Source organism: Phyllobates terribilis, unplaced genomic scaffold (assembly GCF_046119375.1).
Source record: "Phyllobates terribilis strain yellow unplaced genomic scaffold, ASM4611937v1 Scaffold_2__4_contigs__length_985480577, whole genome shotgun sequence".
In the NCBI taxonomy this organism is placed as follows: Eukaryota; Metazoa; Chordata; class Amphibia; order Anura; family Dendrobatidae; genus Phyllobates; species Phyllobates terribilis.
The window spans coordinates 854,505,311-854,524,204 of record NW_027362762.1 but is presented as its reverse complement, the minus strand read 5'-3'; the positions used below and the strand labels follow the sequence as shown (position 1 = coordinate 854,524,204).

General features: G+C 40.8%; 1 protein-coding gene across 19 annotated transcripts in view; it reads left to right on the top strand.

Moving 5' to 3' along the window:
- MYO18A (myosin XVIIIA) overlaps positions 1–18,894 on the top strand; it is a 386,801-nt gene that overhangs the window by 148,911 nt on the left and 218,996 nt on the right. For all 19 annotated transcript variants that reach the window (XM_073667936.1, XM_073667934.1, XM_073667935.1 and 16 more), the window contains 5 exons: positions 2,200–2,306; positions 4,382–4,558; positions 14,223–14,433; positions 15,075–15,217; positions 16,164–16,264. In XM_073667936.1, coding sequence (XP_073524037.1) covers positions 2,200–2,306; positions 4,382–4,558; positions 14,223–14,433; positions 15,075–15,217; positions 16,164–16,264 — 739 coding nt within the window. The remainder of the gene's footprint in view (positions 1–2,199; positions 2,307–4,381; positions 4,559–14,222; positions 14,434–15,074; positions 15,218–16,163; positions 16,265–18,894) is intronic.

Below are 18,894 nucleotides of genomic sequence, written 5' to 3'. Positions count from 1 at the left end.
CTCTTTCTTTCTTTCTCTTTCTTTCTCTTTCTTTCTCTTTCTTTCTCTTTCTCTCTTTCTCTTTCTTTCTCTTTCTCTTTCTTTCTCTTTCTCTTTCTTTCTCTTTCTTTCTCTTTCTTTCTCTTTCTTTCTCTTTCTTTCTCTTTCTTTCTCTTTCTTTCTCTTTCTTTCTCTCTTTCTTTCTCTCTTTCTTTCTCTTTCTCTTTCTCTTTCTTTCTTTCTTTCTCTTTCTTTCTCTTTCTTTCTCTTTCTTTCTCTTTCTTTCTCTTTCTTTCTCTTTCTTTCTCTTTCTTTCTCTTTCTTTCTCTCTTTCTTTCTCTCTTTCTTTTCTCTTTCTTTCTCTCTTTCTCTCTTCTTTCTTTCTTTCTTTTTCTTTCTTTCTTTCTCTTCTTTCTCTCTTTCTCTCTCTTTCTCTCTCTTTCTCGCTCTCTCTCTTTCTCTCTTTCTCTCTTTCTCGCTCTCTCTTTCTCTCTCTTTCTCGCTCTCTCTTTCTCGCTCTCTCTTTCTCGCTCTCTCTTTCTCGCTCTCTCTTTCGCTCTTTCTCGCTCTCTCTTTCTCGCTCTCTCTTTCTCGCTCTCTCTTTCTCGCTCTCTCTTTCTCGCTCTCTCTTTCTCGCTTTCTCTTTCTCTCTTTCTCGCTCTCTTTCTCGCTCTCTCTTTCTCGCTTTCTCTTTCTCGCTCTCTTTCTCGCTCTCTTTCTCGCTCTCTCTTTCTCGCTCTCTTTCTCGCTCTCTTTCTCGCTCTCTTTCTCGCTCTCTCTTTCTCGCTCTCTTTCTCGCTCTCTCTTTCTCGCTCTCTTTCTCGCTCTCTCTTTCTCTCTCTCTTTCTCGCTCTCTCTTTCTCTCTCTCTTTCTCGCTCTCTCTTTCTCTCTCTCTTTCTCGCTCTCTCTTTCTCTCTCTCTTTCTCGCTCTCTCTTTCTCTCTCTCTTTCTCGCTCTCTCTTTCTCTCTCTCTTTCTCGCTCTCTCTTTCTCGCTCTCCCCGTGTGTGATGTATAGTACAGACCAAAAAGTTTGGACACACCTCATTTAAAGATTTTTCTGTATTTTCTTGACTATGAAAATTGTACATTCACACTGAAGGCATCAAAACTATGAATTAACACATGTGGAATTATATACTTAACTATATATATATACACATATTATATATACACACATATAGTTATATGAAAAAGTTTGGGCACCCCTATTAATCTTAAGCTTAATGTTTTCTTAAAATTGGTGTTTTTGCAACAGCTATTTCAGTTTGATATATGTAATAACTGTTGGACACAGTAATGTTTCTGCCTTGAAATGAGGTTTATTGTACTAACAGAAAATGTGCAATCTGCATTCAAACAAAATTTGACAGATGCATAAGTATGGCCGCTGATCTCCCGACGGTAGCCGCATGGACGTCAGCGGCGCAGGGTGCTTCTGCTGCGAGCAGCCGGGAGATGATCGGCTAGCGCCGGTCATCTCCCGGCTGCATCGCCGCTGACCTCCGTGCGGCAGATGAGCCGCTAACGGCCGCTATCTTTTTCTGAAATTCCGCGTCACTGATTGGTCGCAGTTGGACCAATCAGCGACGCGGGATTTCCTGGACAGAAGGACAGACAGACGGGATAAGGCGATTTATTTATATTAGATTTTTTATGGACATACGTTACTAGACTCCTATAAGGCTACAGCAAAACGCTGAAATACAGTTGTTAGCAATGTAGGTTAAGTGTCAAAATACAAAAGTTTTCATTATTGATGCTTAATAGTTTAGAAAAAAATTAATATATAGTTTGGGATGGATATTTATTTGTACTGAAAACCACTTGCAGTATAAGTGTGTGTTCACACAGTGCACAGTGTGTAAAGGCAGAAAAACCACTGCGTACATTCCACACATTTTTGATTGGGTAAAAAACGCTGAAAAAATTGAAATTCTGCAGTTTTGAAAGAAAAGAAAAAAAATTACACCCAAAAAAACCCAAGAGAATAAAACGCACTACGTGAACGACATGTTATAAATCCTACTTACATTGCTTCTGCTGTAAAACGCTGCATTTTTTCTAAATAAAAAAACGCACACAAAAAACGCACAAGGAACGCTACATGTGAGCAAGCCTTGGTTAAATCCGAGTGTTTTGTCTAGAGGATTATTTTTACCTTATTTTTATTTTTGTGCTGCTGATATTGACACTAATAATTTGTTTTAATTTTGAACAGCTAATAAACTGAATGCCGAAAATAGCAATCTACCGGAAGGGAAAGTGAAAATTCGACTAGAGAATGACGGGACTATACTGGATGTGGATGAGGACGACGTGGAAAAAGTGAGTTTTCTGTATCCAAGACGCTTGTTCAAAGAACAAGGTCCTTTTTAGAAGTTTTTAAAGGTGATGGAAAATGATTGCAAAAATATGTAAATATTAAAGGGGTTGTCGACTTCTCGGACAACCCCTTCTGAATCTCTATACTTCCTCCTAGTAATATGATAACACTTTTACTCCCCTCCAGTGCTGGCACTGTTCCAGCAGTGTCCGCACTGGTTCTCCCAGGGATTGCGTGACATTATGTCACACAATCCCTGTGGCCAGTCAGCTCTGGATTCACTTTTCGGATGAAGTGGGTTCTGCAGCTGCTCTCTCTCTTCCTCCGGATATCTTAATTTGCCTGAAGGAGGGGAGAGTGAAGCCAACGCTGATTGACCAAAGGGGTCATGTGACCCCCAGGATATAGTCAGTGCTGACACTACTAGAACAGTGTCTGCACTGTGGAGGTAAGTATAAGAGCGCAGTCGGACGGCCGTATAAATCTGAGCGAGATCAGAATGCAGTGCACAGACTGGTCAGCGGTTCTCCCTACCTGAGCGTGACCGTCTCATGTATTTCTATGCAGCTGGTACGCTCAGGTCGGGACAGCCGCCGGCCAGTCCATGCACCGTGTTCTGATTTATACAGTTGTCTGACTGCCCCCTAAGTGTTATTATTTTACTGGGGGGAATCAGGGATTCAGAAGCGGTTGTCTGGGTAGTGGACAACCCCTTTAATCTGGATATCCGGTTGTGGTTTCCCCACTCATTTTTGAAATAAGCAAGACCTATCTGAGTGAGTATGTTAATTAAGGAACTAAGCTGCACAGAACTGGAGAAAGCCGTTTCGAGACACCTCCAGCAATGGCTTTATTGGGCAAACTAGCAAGATCGAGAAGCCTAGTCTTACTATTTGCCAACATCACTTGTCAGGGAAGAGTTGGTGGACAACTTTCATCTAATAGTAGATTTCAGTTTCAGTAACCTGACAGTTGGTTTATGCTCCATTATTTCAGCTGTGTATAATTTACTATGAAATGCTCCTGTTTTGAAGAGAACATTTACTTTTATAAGCCGGCCAGGGGACTATGCGACTCTGACTATTCAAAGAGGCTTCTTCCTATCCTGCTTCTCTTGAGTGACAGGTCTCTCCCTTTACGCACACATAGATGGCTGAAATAACAGAGCTGGTATATATTACAAGCAGCCTGTGATTGGGCAGGATGTAACAGCTGCTGCGTCCCTTTAATATCTGATGGCGACTAGATGAGCATTGTATGGCTGCAGCTTTACAGCTTTAAATATGAGAATTTCACACTGTCGCGTAGTAATATTACAACATTGAGTCCTCGATCATAGACCTGTTGTGCATTTGAAATAGATCTCTTCTCAAAAGTGCTTTTTGTGGGATTCAGACATCATTCGTGATCTTGCCCTTATATGCCAAACAGTTAGCAGGATTGGCCATTGGGCACCAGGGTCTTCATGGTTTTTAAAGGTACATAAAGTTTTCCATGTAGGTGGCGGTGCCTAGAACTTCAGCGCCGTTCCATTTATAGATCCCTACTGATCAAAACTCAAATAAAAGGGCTTTTGGCAAAGCACTTGGGGACGATTAGGGATGTTTTGTCCGTCAGTCATGATGCAGAGTAATTTGTTGCATGGGGTACGTTTATGTTAGGATTTATACCACTAAAGGTAAATTTAATTAATTAGTGTCAATTAGGCCTTTCCATCTAAGCTCTGCCTCCTTTTAAATAAGTCAGCAAAGCTGGTGTAAATTTGCCAACCAAAAGTTTTATGCTAACTTTTTGGCACAAATTTTTAGGCCCTTAATTTTTTGCATGATGCTGACTTATAATGTTCTAATCATAGTGTTTCTAAGGCTTACTAAAGTATGCATCGCCTTCATTTGATGACCAATAATGATCACACACAGGAGGAGTGTATGTGTATTTACTGTGTATATATTCGTAAAATAATGTGTGCATTTGTGGTGATTCTTACCAATTCTGTCTTGAACAATCTGAGTTATTTTGTACCTTGTGATTTTGATAATATCTCATGGAATCTGCTATTGCAAATCCTTTTATTCAGGCGAACCCTCCGTCTCATGATCGGGTGGAAGACTTGGCATCGCTAGTTTATCTGAATGAAGCCAGCGTACTACACACACTACGGCAAAGATTTGGTGGAAACTTGCTTCACACCTTTGCAGGACCAGCTATGGTTATCATGAATCCTATGAGTTCTCCTTCTATATATTCTGAGAAGGTATGAAGGCATATTCCATTTTTTAGGCAATGTTATTTATTAATTGTAGTTATTTTGCTGGTGTTGTATTAGCACGCCAGTAATGGCATGTTGTATATTACTGTGGCTGCATCAGACTGTCCTGTAGTTGGAGAACACGTAATGTATGGCCATACAATTACTTTACTTACGGCAACTCGTCTGATGTTATATCTCCATCTAGTGGAACACTTAGAAAATGCAGTCATTAGGAATATGGAAAGCAGAAAATCAGTTTTTAAGGATTCATTATAGCGAGATCTCCTTTTTTTTGAGCACACATCAATGTACTTACAAAATAGTTATACAATAATACTTATTAAATAACTGAATAATGCAATTCACTGTGAGGGATTTTAGTACATTGGACATCATTCCATAAAGCTCTGGAGCATTTTTTTTCCACTAACAGAATCCTATGTCACCATGTGCCTGTGCTGAATACTGTGTTGCAGTTTGGTTGTGATATATTACCGCATGCATTTGATTTTACGATGAGTTTACACACTTGCTTGAACGTAACATTTTAGGTTACCATTCACGTAATTATTTGGTTACGAAAGGGATGGTCAACTTCTTAACACCTTCTGGCCATCAGAAAAGAAAACAAATCCTCTTACCATCCGGACTGATGCCTCAGATGTAAGAGTTGTATACCCCTGCAGTATCCTCACATTGTTAATTTACTTTACCGCTGCAGCCAGTCAGTGGTGGCAGATTGGCTGCAACCTTTTACTATTCTGTCAGAGCGGACTTCTCTCTGATGGAATACAAAGAGTCACATTATTTGCCAAGCTAAAAACTCTTCTGCAGACTGTTTGCCCTTCATCAGTGTATCTTGCAAGGCTTCTTATAGTGTCTGATGTTGACTAATGTGGTAGCAACCTCTTCTGGGTAGTACTTGCTTGATAGCGAATTTGCCAAATTTTCTCCCAGGGAGCATGGCCTGTAAAACTCCATACATAGCTCGTCCATTTAATGACAACCAGCTTTTCCCACACATTGCAACAAATGGGGGAGTCACACTCAGCCAGCCAGATTCGGCTCTACACTGATGAGGGGCAAAAACCCCGAAACAGACTATGGATACATCTCTGGCTTGACTTTAATCCTTGATCATGTTTCAAAGCTTGGATGGACATTGATTAATAGACTAGCCACCTAGGTGGCACTCGTGTGCATTGTCTCCTAAGCATTTCTCCATGCCCTTATCCCATGATCATTGCTTTTCACCTTACCTGCCTTTTGTTTAGTTGTAGGTTTCACCTGACAGCCACCGGTCATTTAATAGCCTGTTTACACAGGAGACTGCACTTAAAATGCGCCTTATTCTCAGCATCACAAGATGATGCACTGCCGAGAACCATGATCTTTTGTGCCGCCCCGAGGATCCTTTCACCTGATGAACAAGCGTTTTGCTCATTCGTCCGGTGATCGTCAGCCTGTTTACACGGCAAGATTCACATGAACAAGCGTTCTTAGGAACGCTCCCTCACAATAATCTTACAGTGTAAATGGATTTTTTTTGTCAAATTTTTGTATTTAATACATTTAGATGAAAAGCTGATTGAAAATATATTTATGACTTTTTTTTTGTGAATATTTTATTTTTGTTAATTGTGTATTCGCAGTAGAGATCACAAAATGGCTTCCTACGCTAAGCACCCTAGCACCCTTTAGGAAAAAGATTGTAAAAAGATTTAAAGGGGTTTTCCCACGAACAAAAGTTGATTTTAATCAATAGATCTTGGAATAATAATAACTTCCACAATTGGATGTGTTTAAATAAAATGTTCCTGTGCTGAGATAATCTTATAAATGTGCCCCTGCTGTGTACTGTGTAATGGCTGTGTCTGACCGTACAGGAACACGGTCTGATCATACCACATCTCCTGAGCAGGGGAGGAAGCAAAAGAGTATTCAGACATTACAGCAGGGGGATCACAGTTGATTCTTTTTGTGAGGTAAAACATTTATCTGCATGATTTTAATCAATATTTTACTTCAAAGAAAGAATTAGTTTCAATCCCCTGCTGTCCTGTCTGTATACTTTTTTTCTCCTCCCCTGGCCAGGAGATGTGGTATGATCAGACCATGTTCCTGTACTGTCAGACACAGCCATTACACAGTACACAGCAGGGGCACATTTATAAGATTATCTCAGCACAGGAACATTTTATTTAAACACATCCAATTGTGGAAGTTATTATTATTCCAAGATCTATTCATTAAAATCAACTTTTGTTCGTGGGAAAATCCCTTTAACCCCTTAATAACATTTGACGTACTAATACGCGTCTGTGCCCTGGGACTTAAGAGCCAGACCCGTATTAGTACGTCATGGCGATCGCGCGCGCACACAGGCTGTGCGGGCGCGATCGCCGCCGGGTGTCAGCTGATTGTCACAGCTGACACCCGGTACTATGTGCAGGGAGCGGTCCTGCACCGCTCCCAGCACATTAACCCCCGCTATGCTGCGATCGAAGTCGATCGAAATCGATCGCGGCATTGCGGGGACAAGGGGAGGTGATCGGCGATACTCACCTCCTCTTCCGGCTTCCAGCGCAGACTGCAGCGGCTTCCCGGGTGTTGCCATGACGACCCGATGTCGTCATGACAACATCCGGGTCACCAGAGAGCAGGAAGATTGCTTGGACATGCGCAGTGCATCTCCAAGCAATCTTAACACTGTGCACTTCTGACAGCCTGCATGGCATAGGGATGGTACTCCATTCCTATGCCATGCAGGCGATCAGAAAAAAAAAAGTGAAAGTCCCAGAGTGGGACAAAGTAATAAGGTGTACAAACTGTCTGAAAGTGGAAAAAAAAAAAAAAAAAAAAAAATGTGCAAAAATATTATTAAAAAAATAAAAAAAATAATACACCAAAAATAAAAATATAATGTACCCATCAATAAATATTATTATAAAAAAAATAAAAAAAAAACAATAAAAGTACACATATTTGGTATCGCCGCGTCCGGAACAGCCTGACCTATAAAACTGTCCCACTAGTTAACCCCTTCAGTGAACACGGTAAAAAAAAAAAAAAAAAAAAAATGCAGCAAAAAACAATGCTTTATCACCATACCGCCAAACAAAAAGTGGAACAACACGCGATCAAAAAGACGCATATAAATAAAAATGATACCGCTGAAAACGTCATCTCGTCCCACAAAAAACAAGCCGCCATACAGCTCCATCAGCCGAAAAATAAAAAAGTTTCAGCTCTCAGAATAAAGCGATGCTAAAAAATATTTTTTTCTATAAAATAGCTTTTATTGTGTATAAGCGCCAAAACATAGAAAAATTATACAAATGTGGTACCGCTGTAAACGTACTGACCCGAAGAATAAAGCTACCTCATCAATTTTACCACACGCGGAACAGAATAAAAAAAAAAAAAAAAAAAAAAAAAACAATTCCTGAATTGTTGGTTTTTGTTTATTCTGCATCCCAAAAATCGGAATAGAAAGCGATCAAAAAATGTCACGTGCCTGAAAATGGCACCAATAACAACGTCAAGTCATCCCGCAAAAAACGAGCCGTCACATGACTGTCTGCCAATATCTGGAAAAATTATAGCTCTCAAAATATGGCGATGCAAAAACTAGATTTTACAAAAAATGCGTCTTTTAGTGTGTGACAGCTGTCAGTCATAAAAACCCCATATGATTCTGGCATTGCTGTAATCACACCGACCCGAAGAATAAAGTAGTCTAATCACTTATACCGCACAAGGAACGGCGTCAAAAATAAACTCTTGGGTTAGGATTGGGCTAGGGTTAGGGCTGGGTTTGGGGCTAGGGTTGTGCTGGGGCTAGGGTTGTGCTGGGGCTAGGGTTGTGCTGGGGCTAGGGTTGTGCTGGGGCTAGGGTTGTGCTGGGGCTAGGGTTGTGCTGGGGCTAGGGTTGTGCTGGGGCTAGGGTTGTGCTGGGGCTAGGGTTGTGCTGGGGCTAGGGTTGTGCTGGGGCTAGGGTTGTGCTAGGGCTAGGGTTGTGCTAGGGCTAGGGTTGTGTTAGGGTTAGGGTTGTGTTAGGGTTAGGGCCTGGGTTGGGGTTAGGGTTGGGGTTAGGGTTGTGATGGGGTTGGGATTTTTTTCAAAAGTAAGAAAAAAAGATGACGATATGGTGACTAGTGTTGAGAGCAAGTGCTCGCTACTTGAGTTTGCATCGGGTGCTCTGGTATGCATTGAGTATCGTGGGTATTTGAGTGACATGCTCGAGTCTCTGCCCCATATGCTTCGCGGCCAAAAAACTTTACGGGGATTGCCTGCCATGCACGAGCGATCCCCGCATGTTTTTTTTTGGGTGCCTAATAACCGTGAAACATGCGGAGCAGGGACTCGAGCATGTCACTCAAGCACACGCTGTACATGGTGCATACCTGAGTACCCGATGCAATCTCAAGTACTTGCGCTCAAGAATAATGACAACTTATTCAATATGATGACCTAATGTAAACAAATTCTGTGCCGTACCTCTGGGTTCAAAATGTTCACTATACACCTTAATAAAATCCTTGAGGGGTATAGTTTCCAAAATGGGGACACTTGTGGGGGAGCTCCACTGTTTAGGCACATCATGGGCTCTCCAAACGCGACATGGTGTCCGCTAACAAATTGAATGGAAAATCGGCTCAAATTGTTAGCGGACGCCATGTTGCGTTTGGAGAGCCCCTGTGTGCCCAAACATTGGAGCTCCCCCACAAGTGACCCCATTTTGGAAACTAGACCCCCCAAGGCACCTATCTAGATGCATAGTAAGCACTTGGAACCCCCAGGTGCTTCACAAATTGATTCGTAAAAATGAAAAAGTGAAAAAAAAAAAACACTTTTTCATTTTTATGAATCAATTTGTGAAGCACCTGGGGTTCCAAGTGCTCACTATGCATCTAGAAAGGTGCCTTGGGGGGTCTAGTTTCCAAAATGGGGTCACTTGTGGGGGAGCTCCAATGTTTGGGCACACAGGGACTCTCTAAATGCAACATGGTATCCGCTAACAAATTGAATGGAAAATCGGCTCAAATTGTTAGCGGACACCACATTGCGTTTGGAGCTCCCCCACAAGTGACCCCATTTTGGAAACTAGACCCCCAAGGCACCTATCTAGATGCATAGTAAGCACTTGGAACCCCCAGGTGCTTCACAAATTGATTCGTAAAAATGAAAAAGTGAAAAAAAAAACACTTTTTCATTTTTATGAATCAATTTGTGAAGCACCTGGGGTTCCAAGTGCTCACTATGCATCTAGAAAGGTGCCTTGGGGGGTCTAGTTTCCAAAATGGGGTCACTTGTGGGGGAGCTCCAATGTTTGGGCACACAGGGACTCTCCAAATGCAACATGATATCCGCTAACAAATTGTCGGCTCAAATTGTTAGCGGATATCATGTTGCATTTGGAGAGTCCCTGTGTGCCCAAACATTGGAGCTCCCCCACAAGTGACCCCATTTTGGAAACTAGACCCCCCAAGGCACCTATCTAGATGCATAGTGAGCACTTGGAACCCCAGGTGCTTCACAAATTGATTCATAAAAATGAAAAAGTGTTTTTTTTTTCACTTTTTCATTATTACGAATCAATTTGTGAAGCACCTGGGGGTTCCAAGTGCTCACTATGCATCTAGAAAGGTGCCTTGGGGGGTCTAGTTTCCAAAATGGGGTCACTTGTGGGGGAGCTCCAAAGTTTGGGCACAGAGGGGCTCTCCAAACGCAATGTGGTGTCCGCTAACAATTTGAGCCGATTTTCCATTCAATTTGTTAGCGGATACCATGTTGCATTTAGAGAGTCCCTGTGTGCCCAAACATTGGAGCTCCCGCACAAGTGACCCCATTTTGGAAACTAGACCCCCCAAGGCACCTATCTAGATGCATAGTGAGCACTTGGAACCCCTAGGTGCTTCACAAATTGATTCGTAAAAATGAAAAAGTGTTTTTTTTTTTTCACTTTTTCATTTTTACGAATCAATTTGTGAAGCACCTGGGGGTTCCAAGTGCTCACTATGCATCTAGAAAGGTGCCTTGGGGGGTCTAGTTTCCAAAATGGGGTCACTTGTGGGGGAGCTCCAAAGTTTGGGCACACAGGGGCTCTCCAAACAGAACATGGTGTCCGCTAATTATTCAAGCAAATTTTACAATCAAAAAGTCAAATGGCGCTCCTTCCCTTCCGAGCCCTGCCGTGCGCCCAAACAGTGTTTCTTCCCCAAATATTGGGTATCTGCGTGCTCAGGGGAAATTGCACAACAAATTTTGGGGTCCATTTTTTCTTGTTACCCCTGTGAAAATAAAAAAAATTGGGTCTAAAGTAACATTTTTGTGAAAAAAGTTAAATGTTCATTTTTTTCTTCCACATTCAAAAAATTCCTGTGAAGCACCTGAAGGGTTAATAAACTTCTTGAATGTGGTTTTGAGCACCTTGAGGGGTGCAGTTTTTAGAATGGTGTCACTTTTGGGTATTTTCTGTCATAAAGACCTCTCAAAGTGACTTCAAATGTGATGTGGTCCCTAAAAAAATGGTTTTATAAATTTTGTTGGAAAAATGAGAAATCGCTGGTCAACTTTTAACCCTTATAGCTCCCTAACAAAAAAAAAATTTGGTTCCAAAATTGTGCTGATGTAAAGTAGACATGTGGGAAATGCTATTTATTAACTCTTTTGTGTGACATATCGCTCTGATTTCAGGGCTTAAAAATTCAAATTTTCAAAATTTTCGCCAAATTTCCGTTTTTTTCACAAATAAACGCAAGTGATATCGAAGAAATTTTTCCACAATCATGAAGTACAATATGTCACGAAAAAACAGTCTCAGAATCAGGGGGATCCATTGAAGCGTTCCAGAGTAATTACCTCATAAAGTGACAGTGGTCAGAATTGAAAAAATTGGCCCGGTCATTAACGTGCAAACCACCCGCGGGGCTTAAGGGGTTAAGGATAAATTGACCATGAAATGAAATGGCTGCTATCCCCTTATTTGGGTAATTATTAAAACAAAAGCAAACTAATAAGTTCAGCCATTTTTTCCCCTTCCTCTACTCTTTACTGTGCTTGGACTCTCGGCACGTCACATTTCTGCAACTACAGTTTTCGAACCTTCCTCACACAGCAACTATTCTTAAGGTATTCATTCCAGAACGATCCCCCCAGCAGGACTGGGGACTGCCGCCTCGAGAAAACGGCCATTTGAACACTTGATGATGGGTATATCTGAAGCCGCATCCTGTTGTCATTTCCATTTGCTCTTTATGAAATACAGTATTAGGCCTCAGGGGATGCCATTTTGCTCTTCAATTACTCTTCCTTTCCAGCAGCAGAGACCCCTTATTTTTGAGCACGGAGACCTCAATCTCCACAGCCTTCATTACAAATTTGCTCTGAAGTGAGATACACGGGGGCAGGCCGGGTCATTCAATTCCTGTCACTTCTTTTCCCTTTTTCCCCTGTTAAGTGTGTTCACGGTTTCCATGGTAACAGCAATTCCCCCGAGCTGTTCAATGCCGGTACATTCACTCCTAATAATGGTCGCAGTCAAGTCCCCTAATAAAGCGATCCCTTATCTTCTGCCAGTTCTGTCATTTATGAAATCCATTTGTATAAACTAAAAGCTTTCTACAAGGAGATGGTCGTCTCACACTATGGGGGTCACATCTAACTACAGATTTGTCGCCAGCTTCTTGTCTGTGTAAATAGCGCTAGTTTTATCGGACATGTGCCATTTTCGCAAATGGGTGAAAATGACACAATCTCTATAAAGTATCCCGTAGTTCCTGATAAAAAATTAATTGAAAATTGTACATTTTAATAAAATGTACAAATACTTATATTTGAAGCATCATAAGTCAGTAATGAGGCTCATCGGATTATATGGGGCACACCAAACTTTCCATTATAAATACTTAAAGGGGTATTCCCATCTCCACGATCCTATCCCAATATGTATTAGGTGTAATAATAGGAATATTAGCAAATACCTCCAATTAGAAATGTAGTATAGTTCTTCTGATTTGCTATGTTTCTTTTCCCATGTGCAGGGCATTACAGTAGCTTAGGTATCCATAATGACGACCGCTAGCAGCTAGCAAAATGGTTAAAAAAAACTATTTTTATTTATTTTTTTTAAATAAGGTTTTGAATTATTTTTGAGACCCATCTTTTTTTTGTTTGTTTTTACTTTTGATCCATGAAGCTGTGTGAGGGCTTGTTTTTTCTCGCTTATTGGTACTACTTTGGGTAGATATGACATTTTGATCACTTGGCAATGTATTTTTTATGGTAGTATTTTTAGTTCCCTAGATAAATAATTTTATATGTTGATCAGACTTTTTCAGACATGACGATACCAAAGGTGTGTTTTTTTTTTCTAATTTCTTCATCTTTGAAGTGGTGAAAGATGGGCACTTGTACACACATATGCGCACGTTATAAGTATATGTTTTTTTTTTGTTTTTTTTTATTCTTTTATTGTTTTTTTATTTTATTTTATTTTTTTTGTCCCCCTAATGGATTTTAAACCTGTGAATATTCCTTCAGGTTGCATTCATTTTTTGGGACATGCTTAAAAACTTTGTGTGAGCATAACCTTAGAGTATGTGCACATAGTGTCTTTAAGACCCCAGAAAAATAGCCAATTTTTTTCCAAGGCGAAGTCTCTTCCGCAGAGAACTGGCAGTCCTTTTTCTGAAGCAACTTCGCTAGTGCATTTGCTGTATTTATGGCGGTTTTGCCATTTTTGTGGCTTTTTTTTTCCCCCTATAATTTAAACCATAACTATTGAGCAGGAACTGCAGTGGTGGTCGGTCTACTAGGCAACAAAACTGTAAACAAAAGGAAAGTGGTAATATCTCAAGAACGGCTGCACATTTTAATAAGCAGTAGATTGTTAACCGTTTGGTTTTACAAACATTATCTGACCATATACATCTATGAAAGTGGGAATAAAGGCATGCTGTAGATTGTCCAGTTCACACACTGTAGAATTAATGTGCGTTTTGTCTGGGATTTCCAGTCTTAACTCATTGTACGTCAGCTGCTGATGCTCATCCTAGATTTGGAATTTGCTAAAAAAAATTGAGGCTTAGAAGGAAACAAATTTTGCTTGATTTTTTAGGCTTGATGACGCCGTGGTGCAACCTGCTATTCACTTTATTTTGTCGTATTTCTAATAATCTGTATAAATTCCCCCCTCCGACTGAGGCAGCATCTGTATTGGAAAAAAAAACACAAACTGGAATTTCACCCAGAAAATGGTATTGTCAGATGCCCGATGGCTGCACAAATGAGTTATACTGCACGCTGGATATGTGTCTAGTGTCTGAAATATTGTCACAATTGTATGGTTCTTATGTATTATATAGTCTTGTCTTTATCTATTATTATGTTTTAATCTATGTATTATGTAGTCTTGTCTTTAATTCCCATGATCAAGTATGCGGGTGAGTACAGGTTACAAGTTTTGATTTTACAAACAATTCACTGAAGTTATTCCTTGGCCGTTAATAAGTAACATAGCGGCATCCTCTCCAGACACCACGTAGCGGTGACTATTTTCACACCATTAAGGGTAATGCACATGAATCTCTAAAATATTGCACAAAATGAATGTGAATGAAGCAGCACGGAGTACTTGATTGGCTATGGTGTTGTCTCGTTGCAGGTGATGCACATGTTTAAAGGGTGCCGCAGAGAGGACACATCACCGCATGTATATGGAGTGGCACAGGCTGCGTACTGGAATATGCTCATGACCCGTCAGGATCAGTCCATCGTCCTGCTGGGGAACAGCGGATCTGGGAAAACTACAAGCTGCCAGCATGTTATCCAATACCTCGCTACAGTGTCTGGCAGCACAGGAAAGATTTTTTCAGGTATAGAGTTCTACCCCAAAAAGACAGTTTCTTATGTTAATTAATTTCAATGTATCTGTAAAAAAAAAATGGATGCTGTTTTATTTTATTGCACAGCCATGGACTTGAAGAAGCGAGTCTGACCCGAATAAACGGAAGAAACTAGTGCGAATAGAGCTATCTCTGTGCTATTTGCTTCTTCACAGAAAGCGCCTGGACTGAAAATATGCTCGAAAAGCTAATTTTACATGAATGTATTCTCTGTCTATGTGCTGTCCATGTGTGATCCGTTGTGCACATGGACCTAAAATATATGGACCAATGTTGGCCTATGTTCCACTGGAAGAAATTGCAGAATGCACTAGTCTGGCCCGATTTATGGACCAGACTAGTGGATGTAAATGGCAGGTAGTTTTTTATTCTACAGTTACTTACGGCATTTATATCTGTCACAGTCCATTCCTGTCTGAATCTGATTTGGCTATTCTCCTAAGTCGTATTGCAAGACTCGTTAAAGAGATGATTGTGACTTGTAGGATTACTGCTTCCAATAGGTGGGACTATAGAGTTCGAGTCCTCTTTCTCTCTGAGGAGGCAATTTGCATGTGTGAATTCAGAAACTTACATCAGTAGCTTTAAGATTATTGTCTTTATTTTCGTAGCTGAAAAATGGCAGGCTGTATATACCATCCTGGAAGCTTTTGGCAATAGCGGCTCAAGTCTGAATGGAAATGCCACACGGTTCTCGCAGATCATTTCACTGGACTTCGACCAGGCTGGACAGGTGGCTTCTGCTACTATACAGGTGAGAGATAGGAGGCTTTTAGTATGAGAACCTTTTAAATAAGATGTGCTTGGACATGTGTAATGTGCTATTTAACTGGCAAAGAAAACCCTTTATGAGGCGCTCTACTCGCCTTTGTAAGCACCACAAGTTGTGAAATTCAAAAGAAGCGAGCGGTCTGCTCCCTCGACGGGTGGCGCGAGCGGTCTGCTCCCTCGACGGGTGGCGCGAGCAGTGTGCTCCCTCGACGGGTGGCGCGAGCGGTCTGCTCCCCACAGCTATGCCATTAAATCCCTTTAGTGGTGTCTGCAACTAGCCCTTTGTGGGAGACTAGCCTTGCCCTCTTGGCAGTCTGTAAGATCTCTCCTTTTTTTAGAGCCTCATAAACAGTCTGGACGAGTATATTTTAAACGCACAAACTAATGTTGTATAATCATTTTGTCATCTGTAATGAGAGGCTTATGGCCCCCACAATGGTAGGTTTTGACCTTAATTAATAATAATAATAATAATAATAATGATGATAATGCAGGTTGTTGCACTTTCCACTGGATTAAGGTTTGGACTCTCAAGTTTATGATCACACAGTTTTTATGTGGACTTTTCAGACTCTTATTGGGTCAAATTTTGTGTATTGGGTGTTTTTTTTTCCAGCTTTTATTTCAATATGAAATTTGGAGCCTTTGAGAAACACGCAGAATAATTGCACCATACAAGTGAATGCAAAGCTTATTACCAACAGAGTTGGAAAAAAAATTGTTGCAGCTTATACATGTCAAATTACTCTTTACAAAAAAAAAAAAACCTGTGTGAACATAGTCAAAATGATTTTTTTTTCTCCTGTAATTAAAAACCAAGCCAAACCTGAAATTAGCCAATCCCTTCTCACTTGATGGAGGCCTTGGCTCGCTGCAGCTGCTTACACATATTAAAGCAACACTGACATTTTTGTTTTTGTATATTTCAGACTATGCTTTTGGAGAAACTCAGAGTGGCCAGACGTCCAGAAAATGAAGCAACGTTCAATGCCTTCTACTACCTCCTGGCTGGGGCGGACACCACGCTTCGGTAACTCCAACAAGCTGAATTTTGCTATTGAACTTTGCACATTATCTCCATCATTCTGGAACAGAAGAGATACAGTTCTTGCATTTTTAACGACTGTGTTGGTCCCCTAAGAATTCTAAGCTTATATGCAAATTGGGTATTTTATAATCCACACAGTTCATCCTACTTAACTAAACGCTGTTATATCAAATCCAGGCAGGATCCTTTGAGTTGATCTTAGTTTTCTGTGTAGAGCATATGCTAAAAATTCCTTTAAAGAAAAAAAAAAAAAAATCATGTCATTCATATTCAATTTGCGACTTATCTACGTTTTTTTCTTCTGGGAAATTTTATTTTCCAAATCCATGGCTTCTCTCAGAAGTCTACTGTATACCATTTCTACATTAAACTCCATAGCCCAGCATGCAGCAAGCTCTTTCTTGTGGCTAGTATACTTTTAGGTAGTCTGCCTAAATCTGTTAGGGGTATTAATGAAGACCGACATTTCATAAACCAGTCTGGCGTTCATCAGCTGTGACAAATTTAGTAAGAGCTGCCTTAGATTTCCACTATTATCTATGCCAGTTTCTGGCGTAAGTGATTGTAAATTAGTCAGGTTATAGTTGGCAATGTTCCTACCCTTCAAAATTGCAAAAAGTCACAAGTCGTGCAGAACCAAAGTGTGCCAGATTTTACTCCAGAAAAGTGGAGTTTAGGCCTTGTTAAATTCCCTCCCTAGTCTGTGAAGGGGATTTGGAGCTCTGGATCAGAAGTCAAAGCTATGGCTGCTAAGTTAAGTTATATTAAAGGGAACCTGACAGCTGATACAGGTCACTCGATCCATAGGCCGCATTTATCAGGCACTGACTGTATGATTTCAGTTAGGTATGTTTGACACTAAAATGCTGCGAAATTTCAGAGTAAAACATACTTTTAAAGGACAAGCGGCTCCACGGCGGCTTCTCTCTGCCTTCTGCCCTGGAGTGGCAGGTCTATAACCTGCCAGAGAGCCGCCTGTCGGACTAGTCTCCTGTGTGGCTTGTTCCCCAGGCGGCTTTTAAAGTATGTGTTTCTCTGAAATGGCGCAGGGTTTCTGTGTCAAACATACCTGGCTGAGATCATGCAGTCCGTTTTTGATACATGCTGCATGTGGATCGGGCAGCATGCATCAGCTATCACATTCCCTTTAAAGGGAATCTGACACCGGGATTTTGCGATGTAATCTAAGGACGGCATGATGTAGGGACTGAGACACTGATTTCAGCAATTTGTCTCTTATTAGTGTGTGTTCTGGTGTTTCAGTACAATGATTGTTTTATCATCAGGAGATTATCACTACAGGACTAGCTCCCATGTGCATCCTGGTCCAACTCCGCCCTCCAGCACTGATTAGCAGCTCACTGACAATATACAATGTACACAGAAAGTTGTGGTGTGGGCAGGATCACCTTTCTGAACTCTGCTACATCTAAAAACTCTGATTGTATCACAACTGCTGCACCCAGTAAACTAAGTGACACATCACTAGAATCAGGGTCTCTTTCTCTATTTTATGCTGCTCTCTCAGATGAGGTAGCAGAAATCTGGTGACCATTAACAAACAAAGTAGCACTCTGTAATGCTAAGTATGTAAATATGAAATATGAATAGCATTACTGCTGTAGAAAATAGAAATAAATGAGAAATCTTAGTCCATAAATTGGCCAATTCATGTGTACCTGACATCCGCGGTAAGGCATTTCTCGACGTCAGGACCCTACCAATGTGAATACCTCTCTATGGGACATCTGTCTGCTTATATGTGGGAAAGTAAGATCCTACTGCAATTAAAACCACCTGCGGCATAGAGGTGAAGTGCTCCGTCAAACCTTAAACATAGAAACAGAAAAAACTGACGCCACTTCCCTTAGAGAGGTATTCACATTGGTAGGGTCCTGACATCGAGAAACGCCTTATCAAGGCTACCAGATACACATGAATTGGCCAATTTATGCGCCAAGATTTCTCATTTCTATATTCTACAGCAGTAATGCTATTCATATTTCATACTTCATATTTACATACTTAGCGTTACAGAGTGCTACTTTGTTTGTTAATTGTATATGGAGGTAGCTTCTCCTAGTAAGCACCTGTTCACACCTATTTCTTGTATTGCAAGTGCCATCAGTTTTTTCAGAAGTCTGGTGACCGATTCCCTTTTAGGCCTCGTGCACACGTTGAGTATTTGGTGAGTTTTTTACATCAGTATTTGTAAGTCAAAACCAGGATTGGAACAATCAGAAGAAAAGTAGAATAGAAACACGTCACCACTTCAGTATTTGTATGCCAAAACCAGGAGTAGGTAAAAAATACAGATGTAAAATTCTGACCAAATACTGAACGTGTGAACGTGGCCTACAATAAGAATCAGTTCTAACCTATTCAAAGGGAATTCTTCACCAGGACCGACCTTTTTTTTACTTTACTAAGGAATTGTGCTACATTTAGAACTTCTCACCTCTCCACTTACCTATGCCGCCTATCCTAAGCATTGTCAGCCACATGGTATATAAAAAAGGTGTTAATGCACATATGTGACTGTTGCTCAATTCAGACAGAACACCTGTTCTCATTATTGGTGGGTCCTGAGACTCTATTCTGATGATGTGTGA